Source organism: Canis lupus, chromosome 35, assembly GCF_003254725.2.
Source record: "Canis lupus dingo isolate Sandy chromosome 35, ASM325472v2, whole genome shotgun sequence".
In the NCBI taxonomy this organism is placed as follows: Eukaryota; Metazoa; Chordata; class Mammalia; order Carnivora; family Canidae; genus Canis; species Canis lupus.
The window spans coordinates 25,881,688-25,901,509 of record NC_064277.1 but is presented as its reverse complement, the minus strand read 5'-3'; the positions used below and the strand labels follow the sequence as shown (position 1 = coordinate 25,901,509).

The 19,822-nt window shown below is 42.1% G+C and overlaps 1 protein-coding gene across 1 annotated transcript in view; it reads left to right on the top strand.

The window, feature by feature from the left end:
- Positions 1–557: 557 nt before the first annotated feature.
- The window catches only part of ZBED9 (zinc finger BED-type containing 9), a 28,444-nt gene continuing 9,179 nt past the window's right edge, over positions 558–19,822 (top strand). The window contains exons 1-2 of the mRNA XM_025470796.3: positions 558–1,359; positions 13,749–13,890. Of these exons, the coding sequence (XP_025326581.1) occupies positions 940–1,359; positions 13,749–13,890 (562 nt within the window). The 5' untranslated portion in view covers positions 558–939. The remainder of the gene's footprint in view (positions 1,360–13,748; positions 13,891–19,822) is intronic.

Sequence of the window (19,822 nt, the reverse complement as noted above, 5' to 3'; positions counted from 1 at the left end):
GGACCGGTCTCCCGGCGGTTTCGGGCCCCGCTCGTCCGCCGGAGCAGCAGCCAGAGCCCGCGCCGTCCCCGCGGTTTGCCCACCCAAGCCTGGAGACAGGAGGCTGGACCTCTAGCTCCTCCTCGGGTCCGCTGGCGGCGGCCGGGGAAGGACTGAGGCCTCGGAGGAGCTGGAAGCGGCGGGGGGTGCAGCCCGCCGATCCGCAGCCGCGGCAGCAGAGCCCGCCCACGGCCGTGTGGCGCCCGGGAGGAAAGCCCGAGCGGTCCGCACCAGGCGCGCGGCTTCCCGACGTACGACCACAGCCAGGCCCCCGAGCGCCGGTGGCCGCTACCACCAAGAGCTCGCACCGCCCGCGGGCTAGAGCGACCGGAAGTGCGCCCAGACCGGAAGTGCGCCCAGACCGGAAGTGCGCCCAGACCGGAAGCGCGCCCGGCCGGCGGGGACGCGCGGGCTGCGGGGACGGCGAGGGTGGAGCGCCGCCGGCCGGGAGGGTGGCGCTGGGCCTGCTGCGGCCTCCGGGAGGTGGGGGCCGCGGCGGGGGGAGGCCGGGGCTGCGCGCTGACTGCCGAGGAGCGAGCCCCCGCCCTCCTGGCCGTCGGGCTTGGCTTCCGAGCGGCCCTCCCCGCGTCCGGCCGCCGGGTTCCCGGGCGCCGGCGCCATGAGGTCCCAGGCGGCCGCGGTCACCTGGCGGTCGCGCCCCGCAGGTGAGGTGAGAGGCCGTGCGTTCCCGGCTTCCCGTCGGCGCCGAGGACGGCTTCCATTCCAGCGGAGCGGCCCCGCGCAGCGCCCCGAGTCGTCACGGAAACCCGCGCTCCGCGGCGTCTGCGATCTCTCGGTGCTGGCGGCTTCCCTACCGCGGAGACTTTCCTAACCGAGTGGGGTCGGGGAGCGGAGAGCGCGCGTCTGCCCAGACCGCCGGGTGCACGGAGAGCTACCGGGATGGCCGCGGCTTCGGGGTTCCGCCCGGCCCAGGCTGGCCCGGCTGCAGAGGAGCACGCGGGTATTATCAGAGTGAAGGTGAAGGAGGAAGACCCGCTGTGGGGGCCAGAACCCTGCCTGCCGAAGGGTCTGTCTCACACCAGGGAGCTCCGCCGCCAGCGCTTCAGGCACTTCTGCTACCAGGAGACCCCTGGGCCCCGCGAGGCCCTCACCCGGCTCCGGGAGCTGTGCAGACGCTGGCTGCGCCCCGAGTCCCACAGCAAGGAGCAGATCCTGGAGCTGCTGGTGCTGGAGCAGTTCCTGACCATCCTGCCCGAGGAGCTCCAGGCCTGGGTGCGGGAGCAGCACCCCGAGAGCGGGGACGAGGTGGTGGCCGTGCTGGAGGACCTGGAGAGGGAGCTGGACGAACCCCGACAGCAGGTGAGGATTTGCACGGTGCCATCTTCCCTGGAGAACTTGGGGGCATGGGTCCCCGGTGGAGTGCATGCTGTTAACTTCACACTGGTGGCTGCAAATTCTGCTTTGGGGCATTCTCATTTGATCACCCGTGCAGAGGAATCCGTTCATGCTTAAGGAGTAACAGTGTTTGGTGTTTTTTTTTTTTTTTTTTTTTTAAGCTTTTTAAAAAATTTTCTGTTTATTCATGAGAGAGAGAGAGAGAGAGGCAGAGATATAGGCAGAGGGAGAAGCAGGCTTCCTGAGGGGAGCCCGATGTGGGCCTGGAACCCAGGACCCCGGGATCACGACCTGAGCCAAAAGTAGACGCTCAACCACTGAGCCACCCAGGCGCCCCTGTAAGAGTGTTCTTGTGAGAGCTGGTCCAAATAGGTAGATGATTTAACCAAATTGGAAACCTTGATCCGTTGCTTACCAGTAGAAAATATATTTTATTTAGTGACTGAAGTTAAAGTTGCTGTCTCTTCTTAGGAGTTGCAGTACTTTGAATATATGTGAAAACAAATTAGTGTAATATAAGGAGTACCTTCTAGGAGAGACAAAGAAGTAGCCAGATTTAATAGAACTATCAGGAAAACAGTGAATGGTGAGATTTAGATTCCATAATAGGCCCTGTCACTAATGAGCTGTGTAACCTTGGGCATATCACACCTTCTCAGGGCTTTAATGTCTTCTGTACTACAAAGAGATTAATTGCATCATTTTCTAGATACTTTTTTAGTACCTGGAATTGTTGGTATGGGAGGTGTATTGAGCCCAAAATTTGGTCTTTCGTTATTACACTAGAGATTATTTTTAAGAGAGTATACTTGTGTTCTAGGACGGTAATTATAGAGCATAATAGAGCCTTATCACCAAACACTTTTACATTTCTCTAATGATACTATCCATACATTTCTCTGGACTCTTTAAATATGAACACATTATATAGACAGTCTGAGCTATTTTTTATTTTCTTTTTTTTTTTTTAAGATTTTATTTATTCATGAGAGACACAGAGAGAGAGAGGCAGAGACACAGGCAGAGAGAGAAGCAAGCTCCATGCAAGGAGCCGGTCGTGGGATTGGATCCCAGGTCTCCAGGATCAGGCCCCTGGGCAGAAGGTGGCGCTAAACCCCTGAACCACCCGAGTCTGAGCTATTAAAACACGTTTTTCTGAAAGTCAGATCTTTCCTATGAGACTGATAAGTAGGGACCTGAGTCCGTAGTATAATGCTGAAGTGGTGCTGACTCATACATGAATTTTACCAGCAAGTAGATGTTTTGGGGCCACCAAGTAAGAGCAGCTGAATGGAAAGTATCTGATTGCAGCAGAATGCAGCAAGTTGTGAAGACATACTAATGTGCCAAATGCCCATTCACCTCCACATCCTTCCTCTTGGCTTTCCTGGACACAATCTCTGGGTAATGTTTATTTGCAGGGTTCCCTCCCATCTTTGTGTATCTTTCACTAAACTTTTTTGTGTTTGAGAAAGTGAGCAAGCACAGGTTTACAAGTGCTACTGAAGCGTGCTGGTGATAAAATTTCTGCTAGTGAGCATAAAAGAAGCTTTAACAATTGAAGAAAAGCTTGAAAATATAAAACACTTTGAAAAAAAAAATGGAAGAATCTGACACATTGGTTGTGGCACTGTTATGAAGGAGTCAGCTTTGCATAGTGCTGGAGACAATGCTTGGAAATAAGAGAAAGGTATCTAGGTGGAACAAATCCAGTGCTACAAAGTTTGTTAAAACAAAGCCCAAGGAAGTAGAAGAAATAGAACATCTGTTAGTGTGTGGATTGAGTACCAAAGGAAGAAGCAATCAGAGGCAGCCTTTCTCAAAGACAAGGTCCTAGCAATATATAAACACCTTAAGAAAAAAGCTGGAAATCCTGCAGAAGTGCCTTCATTTGTGTCTGGCTTAGTGACTTGAAGAACCGCCATGCTTTCCACAATGTTAAGCTCTCTGGTGACGCTGTGAGGGCAGGTAGAGGGAGCTGTAGACCATTCTGCCAGTGTTAAGAAATTTGATTGATGAAGAAGGCTGTACCCTGGATCACATTTTTAATTTTGATGAAAGCAGCTCTATTGGAAGCAGATTCCCTCAAAAGCCTGTATCTCAAAGGAAGAAACATACATTTGAGGGCTTGAGGCTACAAAAGATCATCTGGTGCTATGCTGAGTGTAAATGTCAGTGGAGATACGAAGCTACAGCCTGTTGTGGTTCATCACATTGCCTACCTGCAAGCTTTGAAAGGAGTTGTAAAGACTAGCCTACTATAGTTCTAGTGGAAGAGGCTGGATAATAGGGCAGATATTAACTGATCTTTTAGGTGATGCTTTTAAAAAGCAACTGCAAGAGGAAAAAAATTGTCTTTCAAAATTCTTAAGAATTATAAGCCATCCGAGCCATCCTTTGACAGTTGCTGAATTTTCTTCATATATTAAAGTTCTCATTTTTCTTCCTAATATAACTTCTTTGCTCCAGCCCCTTGATCAGAGTGTGATCACAGCCTTTAAAGCTTATTACTTAAGGAGAACATTCCAGATGTTTATTGCACCTACAAGGGGTGATATACACACAAAGTTTTTGCAGTCTGGAATCAATTCAACATTAAACTTGCCATTGATGATATTGTGGTGGTTTGGAATGATGTCACAAAAGCCTTGCTTGGAGTGTAACATAAAATTCTCCCTGATTTAGTTCATGATTCTAAAGGCCTTGAACCTTCACAAGAGCTCTTCTGAATCCAGGCGAGCTGCATTGCTCTGGCAGAGGAAGCTGAATCAGAAGTTGAGTGTGAAGATCCTGGGGAGCTGCTGCAATCCCATGCAGAAGATCTTTCTGTAAGAGCTACAGCAGCTAGTTTCAGGCACAGATGGAGGGTGTGGAAGAAGGTGATGCTGTTCATTTCTCACTCACCTTGTGCTTTAGGCATGATTCGGGAGTAGCAGTGGACTGAGGAAGATGATGGCCGTGCAAAATACAGGGGGATCGAGCTTCATGTGTAAGATTTTGTTGAAGCCATAGAAGCTGCTGCTTTATTGAATGAAAACTAAGTATCACTAGGTATCTCTTTTTTCAGTCAATGTCAAAGTTAAAGGAAAAACAAGATGATGAGCCAGAACCATTATTATATTTCTTCTAAAATCACTACAGGGATCCCTGGGTGGCGCAGCGGTTTGGCGCCTGCCTTTGGCCTAGGGCGCGATCCTGGAGACCCGGGATCGAGTCCCACGTCAGGCTCCCGGTGCATGGGCCTGCTTCTCCCTCTGCCTGTGTCTGCGCCTCTCTCTCTCTCTCTGTGTGACTATCATAAATAAATAAAATAATATCACTACATTTCTTGGAAAATGTGCAAATACTTCTCCACATGAATTTTTTTTTTTAATTTGAGAGAAAAGGTGGGGAGGGGCAGAGGGAGAGGGAGAAGCAGACTCCCTGCTGAGCAGGGAGACCCATACCCCATACAGGGCTCGGTCCTAGGACCCCGGGGATCATGACCTGAGCCACCCACGTGCCCCTCCACCTGAACTTCTTATGACAGTGTCTCTTTTTTTTTTTTTTTTTTTTTAATTTATTTGTGATAGTCAGAGAGAGAGAGGCAGAGACACAGGCAGAGGGAGAAGCAGGCTCCATGCACCGGGAACCAGACGTGGGATTCGATCCCGGGTCTCCAGGATCATGCCCTGGGCCAAAGGCAGGATGACAGTGTCTCTACCCTTGCTTCACCCTTTCCTTATACCTCTTTCTAACACAATAACTTTGCCTTTGTAAGGTAAAGCCCTATATGAGATGCAATAATTCTTTATATCTTTTTGACTATGCTTTTATTTTTACTAGAATTGCTATCGTTTTATTAGTGCTCTGGTGACAGAGTTGTATAGATGTTCAGTAGTCTACCCTGTAACTTTATTTTCTCCAAAAATCTTGGTATTTTTTTGTGCAGTTTTGTAGAAAGCATGTTTCTTCATGAGTTCACTTGTTATAACATAGATGCCTGTATAAGCAGTCTCTTACTCTAGCCAGCACACCTGTCCCTTTGTTCCAAATGAACAGTATTGGTTTTTTTTCCTTAAAATGTGCCTGTTACTTTCGGATTTTCCTCTTTTAGCTTTGTTAAGGAATGTTGCTGCCAGCTGAACACAGTTATCCCCTGCATTCAGACAGTTGGCTTTATACCCCTTCACTTTACACCACTTTACTTGCATTTTTACCTGCATTAGCACAGTAATGCCTCTTCTTCATAAAAATGAAAATCCTCTTTGGATTTCTTCTGGTGAGTAAAACCAGGAACGAATGTAGGTCTTTTGTACAGGGGAAGTAGCCCAATGTGAACTGACAGAAAGTGAGGGACACTGTTTGCCTTATGCCATTTTGGCTTACATTAGTTTTTCTAGGAACTCTCTACTTCTGTATAGCAAGGGAAACCTGTATCTACTCTCCCCTTCTTTCTTCCTTCCCAACATTTTTTACTGTTGATTTTGCTCATGTCAGCAATGTAGCTACCTAGATACTTTCCCAGCTTTCCTTGTACTAGAGTTGGCTCTGCAGCCTAGCTCTGGCCAGGCGCGATAGGCATGTTTTCTGGGAGTTTCTGGGAGAGCTTTTACTTTCCTTATAAAATGGAACAGATGTGTTTAGTTCACTATTTCCTACTTCGTGTTTTGAACCTAAATGTGGTATCTGGAGCCGTGGTAGCCATCTGGGGACCATGAATGATGATAAGCATGAGGAGAACACTGTATGTTAAGAATAGCAGAGTGGAGATAAAACCACAGCTGGGGTCCCCACAAAACCATTAGTAAGTGAGGCGATGCACACACCTGCCCTCCCCTGGACTTCTTGTCATGTGACAAAAATAAACCCCTTTTTTTTTAAGTTACTGTTAGTTAAGTGTTCTAACTAATGGGGAAATATATGCATTTCTAATGAATATAGCCATATTTACTACACGATTTTACAACTAAAACTTTCTTACTAGGCATTTTAAAAAATAAAAGCCAGGAATCATAGAGTGAAAGACAAACGATCATCTAACCAGTTTGAGGTAATTTTGGCTTTTACTTTGTTACTGCCATCGCATGTCACCCTTTAAACCCTGGTGGTGGAGGTCCTTGCAGGACTGCTCGAGTGGGCAAGCAGACAGGCGTATACCCACTGTGGGAGAGGAGGAATCAGCAGGAGAGGACTGGCAAGGAGCTGTAGGGATGTCTGGTTTCATATCTTAGTTGCTCTAAGAGTTGTGCTTATATTAGCTTTACGGAATTGGTATGATTACTATAAGCACCGGGTTCCCCCTGTTCTCCAGATGACTTCTATCCTTACTCTAGGACCCTGCCTCCTCTTGTTAGGGAAGGATTTCGGCAATTGAAACACAGCCCATTTTTTATACAAACCAATCTATGTAGGATATCGTATTCCTAAGATCAGGGAAGGGAAAACCTTACCAAGGAAACTGGCTCATCTGTTTTTTGAATTTGAATTTGTTTTAAAGGAGATTGGTTTAGTTTCTTAAACACTTTGCACAGTCTAGGAAGTGTGTAAATTTATAACGTGGGTCCTGCTGGGAAAGGACCTTGACACGTGAATTCCTTTAACCTTGGCTTTCATTTCCTCATACATCACTGAGTTTTTGCTTTTGGAATATTCTGGTCTGTTATAGTTCAGTATCCATGGGCATTTCCTAGCCATGCAGCAGAACAAGTTCTACCATTTACACCTTTTACAATTAACTTAGACTGTTTGAGTGTCTTGTTCTGCCTGTGAATTTGAATTATTCAAATTATTCAAGTAACTGTGAAATAGTTCACAGTTCTGAGAGTTTTTTTTTCCTCCACGAATCCACTGATCTGTAGAATTGAGAGGGCAAAAGAGCAACACTGTTGTCCTACAATCTACAGTAGTCACGGTTTGATGTTAGGTGGGTCAGGAAAGTTTTTCCAGTGTCTTATGTTTTTTTTTTTTTTCAGTGTCTTATGTTTTTAATCCTAATCACTGTGCATACTCCAATCATCTTTATTCAGTTGATACATTTTGGGAGAGTAGGATGACAATGCTAGAAACAAAATTGCTTCTATTCATGGATATTGCTGATGAATATACAATTATCTATAATTTCTGCATTTTAAAGCATAACATTTCACTAGTTGACATCTGAATGTTGGCATGGACTGTACTTTTTTCATTTTTTTATTTTTGAAAGATTTTATTTATTTATTCATAAGAGACAAAGAGAGAGGCAGAGACATAGGCAGAGGGAGAAGCAGGCTTCTTGCAGGGAGCCAGATGCGGGACTCTATCTCAGGACCCTGGGATCAATCCCTGAGCCAAAAGCAGATGCTCAACAGCTGAGCCACCCAAGTGTTCCTCATTTTTTATTTTTAAAGGATAAAAATCATAACCATTTTTTAAAAAGATTTTATTTATTTATTCATGAGAGACACAGAGAGAGAGGCAGAGATAGGCAAAGAGAGAAGCAGGCTCCTCACAGAGAACCTGATGTGGGACTCCATTCCCAGACCTGGGATCACACCTTAAGTCAAAGGGAGACACTCAACAGCTGAGCTACCCAGATGTCCCTTATAACAACATTAAAAAAAAAAAAAAAGATTTTATTTATTTGACAGAGAGAGAGAGAGAGAATGCACAAGCAGAGTGCAGGGGTAGAGGGAGAAGCAGACTCCCTGCCAAGCAGGGAGGCCAGTGCTGGGCCCAGTTCTCAATGACCTGAGCCAAAGTCAGATGCTTAAATAACTGAGCCACCCGGCGCCCCACACGAATAGCCCTTGGAGTTGCTGATCATGTTCTAATTTTTTACCTAGGTAAAACACTTTAGATTTAACACTTTGTGTTAAATCATCAAGCTCTGTGCTTTTGAGCTGTGTACTTTTTTCTAAGCATATAACACGTCAATTAAAAACTGTTTAGTTACAGGGCTCTTGGGTGGCTAAGTCAATTAAGCATCCAACTATTGGTTTCCATTTAGGTCATGAACTCAGCATCCTGGGATCAAGCCCTGCATCATGCTCCAGGGTCAGCAGGGAGTCTGAGTCTTTTTCCCCTTCCCCCCTGATTGCATGCTCATTCTCTCTCTCTCTCTTTCTCTGAAATAAACCTAAGAAATTGTATTAAATAAAAGATTTTTATCCCATTGTGATGTCTCCTGCATGATAGGCTAGGATATTTGACTACATGCACATATTTAGATTTGTATGTCATGTGAATGAGGAATTATTTTTGTAAAGCCAAGATATAGTGAGGGAAATTTTCAGAGTTAACCAAGTTTGTAAATGCCTACCAGAGGATAAGCTAAATTTTTACTTGAATTTTGAAGTTAGATGCAGAGCATGGGTACTTGAGGCCAAGTAGGTGGTAGAGCATGGATTAATTGGGTTTCCACACCAGTGTCTTATATATTGATAGATCAACTTTTTTTTTTTAAGATTGATTGATTGATTTATGAGAGATATACAGAGACAGAGGCAGAGACATAGGCAGAAGGAGAAGCAGCCTCCTGCAGGGAGCCCAATGTGGGACTCGATCCACAACTCTCGGATCACATCCTGAGCCAAAGGCAGATGCTCAACCACAGAGCCACCCAGGCGTCCCAATAGATGAATTTTTTTTCTTTGTTTTGTCCTCAAGAATATTTGGTAAGGCAGACTATTGAAATGTTTGGTTGGGTTGCAGTATGGCTTCTATGAGGCTATTGCACAGGAAAGCAGGTGTGGCAGGAATGTGAAGTGGCCAGGCTACTTCCCCTGTGAGTAGCAGACTCAGAGAGATGGGATCAGGTGCCATAGTCAGAGCTTCCAACTGGAAAGTCCAAGCCTGATTTTGGTGTTCTTTTCACTGTAAGGTTTATTAAGTAAATACAAATCAGAATATCTGTTCTTAGGGAGATGACACCTTTTTTTTTTTTTTAACTTTTATTCTTGCTCTGTTTTAGAATTAACCATAGAGATGTGATTAATCCCAGAGACTATTCTTTTGAGACAACTATAGGAGGTTATTATTGGCTGTTGAATACAGATTTTCATTAATCTGTTTTCATTAGATTTCACAGTGGCAGAGATTGAGAATAGAATCTACCTAGCACATCTTCACTCCCAGTTTACTTGTTGCTTATAAAGGTCTATAGGTGAAATGAGTAGAAGTCTATAAGTCAATGAAAGGTCTCCTAAACTAGGGTAGCATAACACCCCAGCACACAACTTTTCTCATTTTTTTTTCCTGGTGAATGGCATTGATGCTTTAGACTTCATCTGAAAGGTTATATGTAGATACACTATTTCAGTGGAAAAAGATAATGTAAGTTGATAACAAACACAGTGTTACAGTGATTGAAATGCCAGACAAGAACATTAAGAGTTTCTGATAACAAACTGTGCCAACCAGTGAGCCATTAGCCACCTTCCTGGGTTTCTGTGATATTCCCCATTGTACACTATTACTTGCGGACTTAGCACAAGCTGATGTTAGACTGTAACACAGTCCAGGAAAACATACATACTGGATGGTGTCACAGCTGAATGTATAGATTCATATTTTACTGATATTTAGTAAATCAATTTACACAAAGGCTAAAAGAGCTTCTGATTTCCAAAGAAAGTGAAACCTAATCAAACCAACGGTGCTATATGGATAATTCGGAGGTAACCATGCTTTTATATTAAAGGTAGTGTTAATTTGAAGTTAACAGCAACAACTTTTCTTCTGAATATTCCCGCTAGATAAACCTGTTTGGAGCATTGATGTCCTCTTGTATTCAGCCTCTTCCTTATTTAACCACATCATCAGTAAAATATGAGTCTGAGTTTGTTCATGTTCCTGTAACAAAATATCGATGTAAACAAACAGATACGGTTCTAGAGGCTGGCAGTCTGAGATAAGGGTGCCATCACAGTTAGGTGGGGGGTCTCTTCCCATTGCAGATTTTTCATTGTATGGCAGAAAGGGGCTTAAGCTGCTCTGTGCGAGATCTTTTATGAGGATTAATCTCTGTCATGAAGGTGCCATCTTTATGATCTAATTTTCTTACGAAGGCTCCATCTCCCAAAACCATCTAGGTGGGTGTTGGGATTTTCACATGTGACTTGTAGTAGGGGGAACACAAAATTCCAGACCAAAGTAGAGCCAGAGATACCACCTGCCAGTGATAAGTAGAAGAAAATAAGCAAACAGAACCCAGGGAAGCTGAGGAGTACAACCCACCAGCTAATGTGCATGCACCTGAATTCTGAGGGGATGACCCTATTAGGTAATAACTTAATAAAGTATTACTGTGTCTTAGGTTCATCTATACCCAGTGAAGATGACTGTGCTGCCTAAAACCCAAAACTTAATAGAAAATGAATTTTTAAAGTTAATAGTATTTTAAACACCCAAGTACTAGGATAAAAAACATGAATGACTTTTTTTATTATTTGGGTGTATAGAATTACTCAAAATCCAGAAGTAATACCAAGAAATTTTTCTTTGTGAAACAATTTATAAATGTAAAACAAAAACCCCCACAAGCAAATTAAATAAATTAGTACAAATGTTTGTAATATATGTCATAGATAAAAGCTAATCTTTTTTTAATCTTTTATTTATTTTTAATTAATTAATTTATTTATTTATTCATGATAGAGAGAGAGAGAGAGAGAGGCAGAGACACAGGAGGAGGGAGAAGCAGGCTTCATGCCGGGAGCCCGACGTGGGACTTGATCCTGGGACTCCAGGATCGTGCCCTGGGCCAAAGGCAGGCGCTAAACTGCTGAGCCACCCAGGGATCCCCAAAAGCTAATCTTTTTAAACAGAAGTGCAAAAAAATCCTCAAGAGACATGAGCAGATTTCATAAATAGATAAATGAATGACTTTTTTTAAAAATATTTTTTTATTCATGAGAGACACAAAGAGAGAGGCAGAGACATAGGCAGAAGCAGGCTCTCAGCAGGGAGACTGATGCGGAATTCCATCCCAAGACCCCGGGATCACAACCTGACTCAACCACTGAGCCACCCAGGCATCCCTTGAATGGCTTCTAACTGTACGAGATGTTCCACTTCAGTCATAAAGGAACAAAACTACACTGAGGTACCCTTTATCACCTATTAGATGGCAAAAATTCAAAAGCTTGGCCACCACAGTCTGTTGGCCTAACTAGGAAGATGGGTCCTGTCCCTACATTGCTGGTACAAGACGGTACCATCCCCATGGGGGCAGCGGGGGAAGATTTTGGCACCATCTGACATCTGGGCATTTACCCTCTGATCGACCTAGCAATAATCTTTCTGGGAATTTACTTTGAATATACACATCTACAAATAAGAGAACATAGACATGTTTTTTTTTGTTGCAGCTATTTCTTTGTAAAAGCAAAATATCGTAAACAACTTAAATGCTCATCCATAGAGTGATTGTGCATATGTGTGTATAAACTATTGTGCATCAGTATAATGTGGCATCATATACACATAAAAAAGAATGAGGAAGGTTATCTAGGGACTAGTATGAAATGACTTTCAGATAGTATTTTTATATTAAGTGAAAAAGAAAGAAGGTGAACTATATATAGTATGAAAAAAAGTACAGATTTGCATTAAATTTGTATATATTATATATACACATATGTACCAGTGTTAGTGTGTGTGTATATATATGTTTTATTTATTCTTGTAAAAATAAAGGGTAAACCATCAACAACAAAAATAGTTTCTTTTTTTTTTCCCAAAAATAGTTTCTTATGGGAGTGGGTAGGGTGGAGTAGAATATGAGCAAGACTTCTCTGAATATATATTTTGATTTTTTTATATCAAGTAAATGTTGTAAGTATTTAAAAATAATGTTAAATTCAAAATGATTAAACACAAATGAACTCACCTGTATATCAAATTAATAATAGCAAAAAAATAATTCAGGTAACTTGAACACCGTATTCTGACTACATAATCTCAGTGGAATACTGCCTTTGGACATATAAAGCTGCAAAGACAGATTTTACTCAGTAGGTATGTTGTTGAGAGTGTTCTACAAGCATTGTAATTCTGAAACTTTTGTGTTTATTGTAGGTTACAGCAAATGAGTAAATATAAACATTGTATTGAACTAGGCTTTGTTTCACTGCCAGAGCGACATATTAAAATGGAGTATGGAAAGAGGAGGTAAATCTTGTGGTGTTGAAATTGAATTGAATTCATGATAATTTAGGACTATATTTGCCAGCTCTACCCAGGAAAGGGCCTGGAGGGGGTGACACACCATGAACAATGAGCCTACCTACTACTCTGTCTTTGTTACTAACACTGTTGCTCTAGAATGAATCGACTTCTTGGGAACATAGTTGAAACTAGATCTGGGACAGGGAAGATATAATGTGGTCCTTGTGTTTATTGTGGAAAGCATGGATGTGCTAGAAAAAAAAGTGGGGTCATGTTCAAAGGATGCAGGAGCCTGATCAGAGGGGCGCTGGAGGCCAAGTGGGAGACAGTTTAAGATCAAGGTGAATAAGGATAGAATGGATTACAAAGTTAAGTCTATAGTGATAACTCAGAATGAGAGACAGAGGGGTGCCTGGGTGGCACAGTCAGCGAAGTGTTTGACTCTTGATTTTGGCCCACGTCCTGAACTCAGGGTCATGAGGTGGAGCCCTGTATGAGGCTCCATAACATGGAGCCTGCCTGAGATTCTCCCCCCCTCTCCCTCTGGCTCTGACTTCTTAAAATTGAATGTCATGAAAAGGCAGGCAACTATTTTAGATTAAAAGAATCAAAAGATGTAATAACCAAAAACAATGTATAAACATTGTTTCACAGAGTTAAAAAACCATAAAATATATTTTGGGGACAGTTAGGGAAATTTAATTATAAACCATATACAAGATGATTAGTGTGAGGAGAAGATAATGTTTCTTTTTCACCCAACACTGTTACCCAAGGTGATTTCCTTTTTCCCATCCGTACCACTGGGGTAATGATTTTCCACATTTATTCTAAAACAACTGTCAGATTCCTTCCTGGATTGAATAGCTCATTAGTGACTATTAGCTAATTTGCATAATCCTCACCACAAATATTTATTTTTAATTACTCATACTGAAATCCATTTACAATTTACTTTTAATTACCACAGCGTACGGAGGATTTCTCTAATGTGTTTCCGTTGTTATTTCCCCAAACAGAAACCACAGGGATGGGTATCAGCTTCTGTTCGGGGGGACAGTTTGTGTTATGTGGCTCTGGTCTTATTAGCCTCTTCTTACTCTGTCTTGCACTCCTCTTCAGAATTCAGTGGAGACTTTCTCTCCTTACATCCTATTTCAGTAGAAGAATGTTCTGCGGTTTGTACAGTATATTAATTTCCAAATGCACCTGTTTGTCCTCAGGTCTCACAGAGTACACATAGGCCAGAGACGTCTGTGGAGGAAATGACTCCTCTGGATACCGCAAAGGAGTCCTTGGGGACCCAGTTCCAGTCTGTGGAAGACAGCATGGAATGTGAATCTCCAGAGCCACACCCACTGCAAGGTAATGGTGAGGATCATTTAGTCTGGAAAGAGCATGAGATCTGAAAGTGGGAAGGATCTAGTCGCTGAGAAGTTATCAAACCTCCTTCTATCGCTACCTTACTGAATATAGCTGGAGGAAAAGTCAGCCAGGGTTGTGTGATGCTATTAAAGGAATTGAATTAAGCAGCCAGGTGATTGTGTAAGAAACCATTGAATGCAAGATTTTTCTGTGGATATTTTGCAATGGAATTAATTACTTGTGGATAAACCAGAGGTGCATCTGTGGATGAATGTTAAGCGCTTATCACTATAGCCATAGGTCCCATTTCTATAGGCTCTGCTCCAATTTTTGTCACGTATGATATTTAAGACTTGGAAATACTACTTAGAAATTCTACTAGAGAGAATGGAATTTGTGAAGTCTGTGTCCCTTAGCACTTCAAGGACTGTTAATAGGGTAATGTGTAGTGGAGGCAGGAACACTGGCTGGCCTGCTTCTGGAGCAGTTGTCTTTTCCAGAAGACTTAAGTATAATTGATAGAAGTTTTTCATCTCTTAAAGTCCTAGGCAGTCTCTCTTTATCCTAGACTTACTAATATTGTTCTCCTAACTCTGGACCTCATATGCTCTTGGTTCTCATTTACATTGCCCTGTATTCCCCACCCCCCACCCCCAATCCCAAATTCATCCTTGTTTGTCTGCCTTTTCTGCTTATGGCTCTACAGCATGGCACAAAATATATTAGTGCAGAAGAAACACCCTCCGTATGAACACCTTGTCAATCATATTTTGGGATCACACTTCCCATGAGTGTTGTCATCTTCATTATAAAATTAGTCAGCACATTTTTATCTATCACTTGCCTGTGTGGTCATGTGTTAGATAATGGAAAAGATGCTGGAGAAATTCCTGCTTCTTTAGAAACTTAGTGTTTTAGTTCTACATACGGAACAGTTAAAGAATAAAATGTTACATGCTGGTTTGTGTTATGAGTAAATTTATTTTTTTCAGGAAAGGAGAACTTACTGGTGAGTTTAAATTAAGCTTATGGGAGTCTTATTGGAAGAATTAAGAGTTAAGTGAGGCCAGATTCACAGTAACATATCACTAATTTGAATGTAGTTTTGGAAATTATGAAAATTTGAGAATGATTTAAATTCACCAGTTTAAAACTTGGTATGCAGATTGGTAGTATAAACAATGTTGACTTGAGAGAAAGTATTTTTCCCATAACACTGTCTAGAGGTGATGTGCTAATCCCAAATTATTCTTTTTTTTTTAATTTATTTTTTATTGGTGTTCAATTTACTAACATACAGAATAACCCCCAGTGCCCGTCACCCATTCACTCCCACCCCCCGCCCTCCTCCCCTTCTACCACCCCTAGTTCGTTTCCCAGAGTTAGCAGTCTTTACGTTCTGTCTCCCTTTCTGATATTTCCCACACATTTCTTCTCCCTTCCCTTATTTTCCCTTTCACTATTATTTATATTCCCCAAATGAATGAGAACATATAATGTTTGTCCTTCTCCGACTGACTTACTTCACTCAGCGTAATACCCTCCAGTTCCATCCACGTTGAAGCAAATGGTGGGTATCTGTCATTTCTAATAGCTGAGTAATATTCCATTGTATACATAAACCACATCTTCTTTATCCATTCATCTTTCGTTGGACACCGAGGCCTCTTCCACAGCTTGGCTATCGTGGCCATTGCTGCTATAAACGTCGGGGTGCAGGTGTCCCGGCGTTTCATTGCATTTGTATCTTTGGGGAAAATCCCCAACAGTGCAATTGCTGGGTCGTAGGGCAGGTATATTTTTAACTGTTTGAGGAGCCTCCACACAGTTTTCCAGAGTGGCTGCACCAGTTCACATTCCCACCAACAGTGTAAGAGGGTTCCCTTTTCTCCGCATCCTCTCCAACATTTGTTGTTTCCTGCCTTGTTAATTTTCCCCATTCTCACTGGTGTGAGGTGGTATCTCATTGTGATTTTGATATGTATTTCCCTGATGGCAAGTGATGCAGAGCATTTTCTCATATGCATGTTGGCCATGTCTATATCTTCCTCTGTGAGATTTCTGTTCATGTCTTTTGCCCATTTCATGATTGGATTGTTTGTTTCTTTGGTGTTGAGTTTAATAAGTTCTTTATAGATCTTGGAAACTAGCCCTTTATCTGATATGTCATTTGCAAATATCTTCTCCCATTCTGTAGGTTGTCTTTGAGTTTTGTTGACTGTATCCTTTGCTGTGCAAAAGCTTCTTATCTTGATGAAGTCCCAATAGTTCATTTTTGCTTTTGTTTCTTTTGCCTTCGTGGATGTATCTTGCAAGAAGTTACTATGGCCGAGTTCAAAAAGGGTGTTGCCTGTGTTCTTCTCTAGGATTTTGATGGAATCTTGTCTCACATTTAGATCTTTCATCCATTTTGAGTTTATCTTTGTGTATGGTGAAAGAGAGTGGTCTAGTTTCATTCTTCTGCATGTGGATGTCCAATTTTCCCAGCACCATTTATTGAAGAGACTGTCTTTCTTCCAATGGATAGTCTTTCCTCCTTTATCGAATATTAGTTGCCCATAAAGTTCAGGGTCCACTTCTGGATTCTCTATTCTGTTCCACTGATCTATGTGTCTGTTTTTGTGCCAGTACCACACTGTCTTGATGACCACAGCTTTGTAGTACAACCTGAAATCTGGCATTGTGATGCCCCCAGATATGGTTTTCTTTTTTAAAATTCCCCTGGCTATTCGGGGTCTTTTCTGATTCCACACAAATCTTAAAATAATTTGTTCTAACTCTCTGAAGAAAGTCCATGGTATTTTGATAGGGATTGCATTAAACGTGTATATTGCCCTGGGTAACATTGACATTTTCACAATATTAATTCTGCCAATCCATGAGCATGGAATATTTTTCCATCTCTTTGTGTCTTCCTCAATTTCTTTCAGAAGTGTTCTATAGTTTTGAGGGTATAGATCCTTTACATCTTTGGTTAGGTTTATTCCTAGGTATCTTATGCTTTTGGGTGCAATTGTAAATGGGATTGACTCCTTAATTTCTCTTTCTTCAGTCTCATTGTTAGTGTATAGAAATGCCACTGACTTCTGGGCATTGATTTTGTATCCTGCCACGCTACCGAATTGCTGTATGAGTTCTAGCAATCTTGGGGTGGAGACTTTTGGGTTTTCTATGTAGAGTATCATGTCATCGGCGAAGAGGGAGAGTTTGACTTCTTCTTTGCCAATTTGAATGCCTTTAATGTCTTTTTGTTGTCTGATTGCTGAGGCTAGGACTTCCAGTACTATGTTGAACAGCAGTGGTGAGAGTGGACATCCCTGTCTTGTTCCTGATCTTAGGGGAAAGGCTCCCAGTGCTTCCCCATTGAGAATGATATTTGCTGTGGGCTTTTCATAGATGGCTTTTAAGATGTCGAGGAATGTTCCCTCTATCCCTACACTCTGAAGAGTTTTGATCAGGAATAGATGCTGTATTTTGTCAAATGCTTTCTCTGCATCCAATGAGAGGATCATATGGTTCTTGGTTTTTCTCTTGCTGATATGATGAATCACATTGATTGTTTTACGGGTGTTGAACCAGCCTTGTGTCCCGGGGATAAATCCTACTTGGTCATGGTGAATAATTTTCTTAATGTACTGTTGGATCCTATTGGCCAGTATCTTGTTGAGAATTTTTGCATCCATGTTCATCAGGGATATTGGTCTGTAATTCTCCTTTTTGGTGGGGTCTTTGTCTGGTTTTGGAATTAAGGTGATGCTGGCCTCATAGAACGAATTTGGAAGTACTCCATCTCTTTCTATCTTTCCAAACAGCTTTAGGAGAATAGGTATGGTTTCTTCTTTAAACGTTTGATAAAATTCCCCTGGGAAGCCATCTGGCCCTGGACTCTTATGTCTTGGGAGGTTTTTGATGACTGCTTCAATTTCCTCCCTGGTTATTGGCCTGTTCAGGTTTTCTATTTCTTCCTGTTCCAGTTTTGGTAGTTTGTGGCTTTCCAGGAATGCGTCCATTTCTTCTAGATTGCCTAATTTATTGGCGTATAGCTGTTCATAATATGCTTTTAAAATCGTTTGTATTTCCTTGGTGTTGGTAGTGATCTCTCCTTTCTCATTCATGATTTTATTAATTTGAGTCTTCTCTCTCTTCTTTTTAATAAGGCTGGCTAATGGTTTATCTATCTTATTAATTCTTTCAAAGAACCAACTCCTGGTTCTGTTGATCTGTTCCACAGTTCTTCTGGTCTCGATTTCGTTGAGTTCTGCTCGAATCTTTATTAACTCCCTTCTTCTCTTGGGTGTAGGATCTATTTGCTGTTTTTTCTCAAGCTCCTTTATGTGTAAGGTTAACTTTTGTATTTGAGTCCTTTCCAGTTTTTGGATGGATGCTTGTATTGCGATGTATTTCCCCCTCAGGACTGCTTTTGCTGCATCCCAAAGATTTTGAACGGTTGTATCTTCATTCTCATTAGTTTCCATGAATCTTTTTAATTCTTCCTTAATTTCCTGGTTGACCCTTTTATCTTTTAGCAGGATGGTCCTTAACCTCCACGTGTTTGAGGTCCTTCCAAACTTCTTGTGATTTAGTTCTAATTTCAAGGCATTATGGTCTGAGAATATGCAGGGGACAATCCCAACCTTTTGGTATCAGTTCAGACCCGATTTGTGACCCAGTATGTGGTCTGTTCTGGAGAAAGTTCCATGTGCACTTGAGCAGAATGTGTATTCAGTTGAGTTTGGATGTAAAGTTCTGTAGATATCTGTGAAATCCATCTGGTCCAGTGTATCATTTAAAGCTCTCGTTTCTTTGGAGATGTTGTGCTTAGAAGACCTATCGAGTATAGAAAGAGCTAGATTGAAGTCACCAAGTATAAGTGTATTATTATCTAAGTATTTCTTCACTTTGGTTAATAATTGATTTATATATTTGGCAGCTCCCACATTTGGGGCATATATATTGAGGATTGTTAAGTCCTCTTGTTGAATAGATCCTTTAAGTATGATATAGTGTCCCTCTTCATCTCTCACCACAGTCTTTGGGGTAAATTTTAGTTTATCTGATATAAGGATGGCTACCCCTGCTTTCTTTTGAGGACCATTTGAATGGTAAATGGTTCTCCAACCTTTTATTTTCAGGCTGTAGGTGTCCTTCTGTCTAAAATGAGTCTCTTGTAGACAGCAAATAGATGGGTCCTGCTTTTTTATCCAGTCTGAAACCCTGCGCCTTTTGATGGGGTCATTAAGCCCGTTCACATTCAGAGTTACTATTGAGAGATATGAGTTTAGTGTCATCATGATATCTATTCAGTCCTTGTATTTGTGGACTGTTCCACTGAACTTCTTCTTAAAGGGGAATTTTAAGAGTCCCCCTTAAAATTTCTTGCAGAGCTGGTTTGGAGGTCACATATTCTTTTAGTTGCTGCCTGTCTTGGAAGCTCTTTATCTCTCCTTCCATTTTGAATGAGAGCCTTGCTGGATAAAGTATTCTTGGTTGCATGTTCTTCTCATTTAGGACCCTGAATATATCCTGCCAGCCCTTTCTGGCCTGCCAGGTCTCTGTGGAGAGGTCTGCTGTTACCCTAGTACTCCTCCCCATAAAAGTCAGGGATTTCTTGTCTCTTGCTGCTTTAAGGATCTTCTCTTTATCTTTGGAATTTGCAAGCTTCACTATTAAATGTCGAGGTGTTGAACGGTTTTTATTGATTTTAGGGGGGGATCTCTCTATTTCCTGGATCTGGATGCCTGTTTCCCTTCCCAGATTAGGAAAGTTTTCAGCTAGAATTTGTTCAAATACATATTCTGGCCCTCTGTCCTTTTCGGCGCCCTCGGGAACCCCAATTAAACGTAGGTTTTTCTTTCTCAGGCTGTCGTTTATTTCCCTTAATCTATATTCATGGTCTTTTAATTGTTTGTCTCTTTTTTCCTCAGTTTCCCTC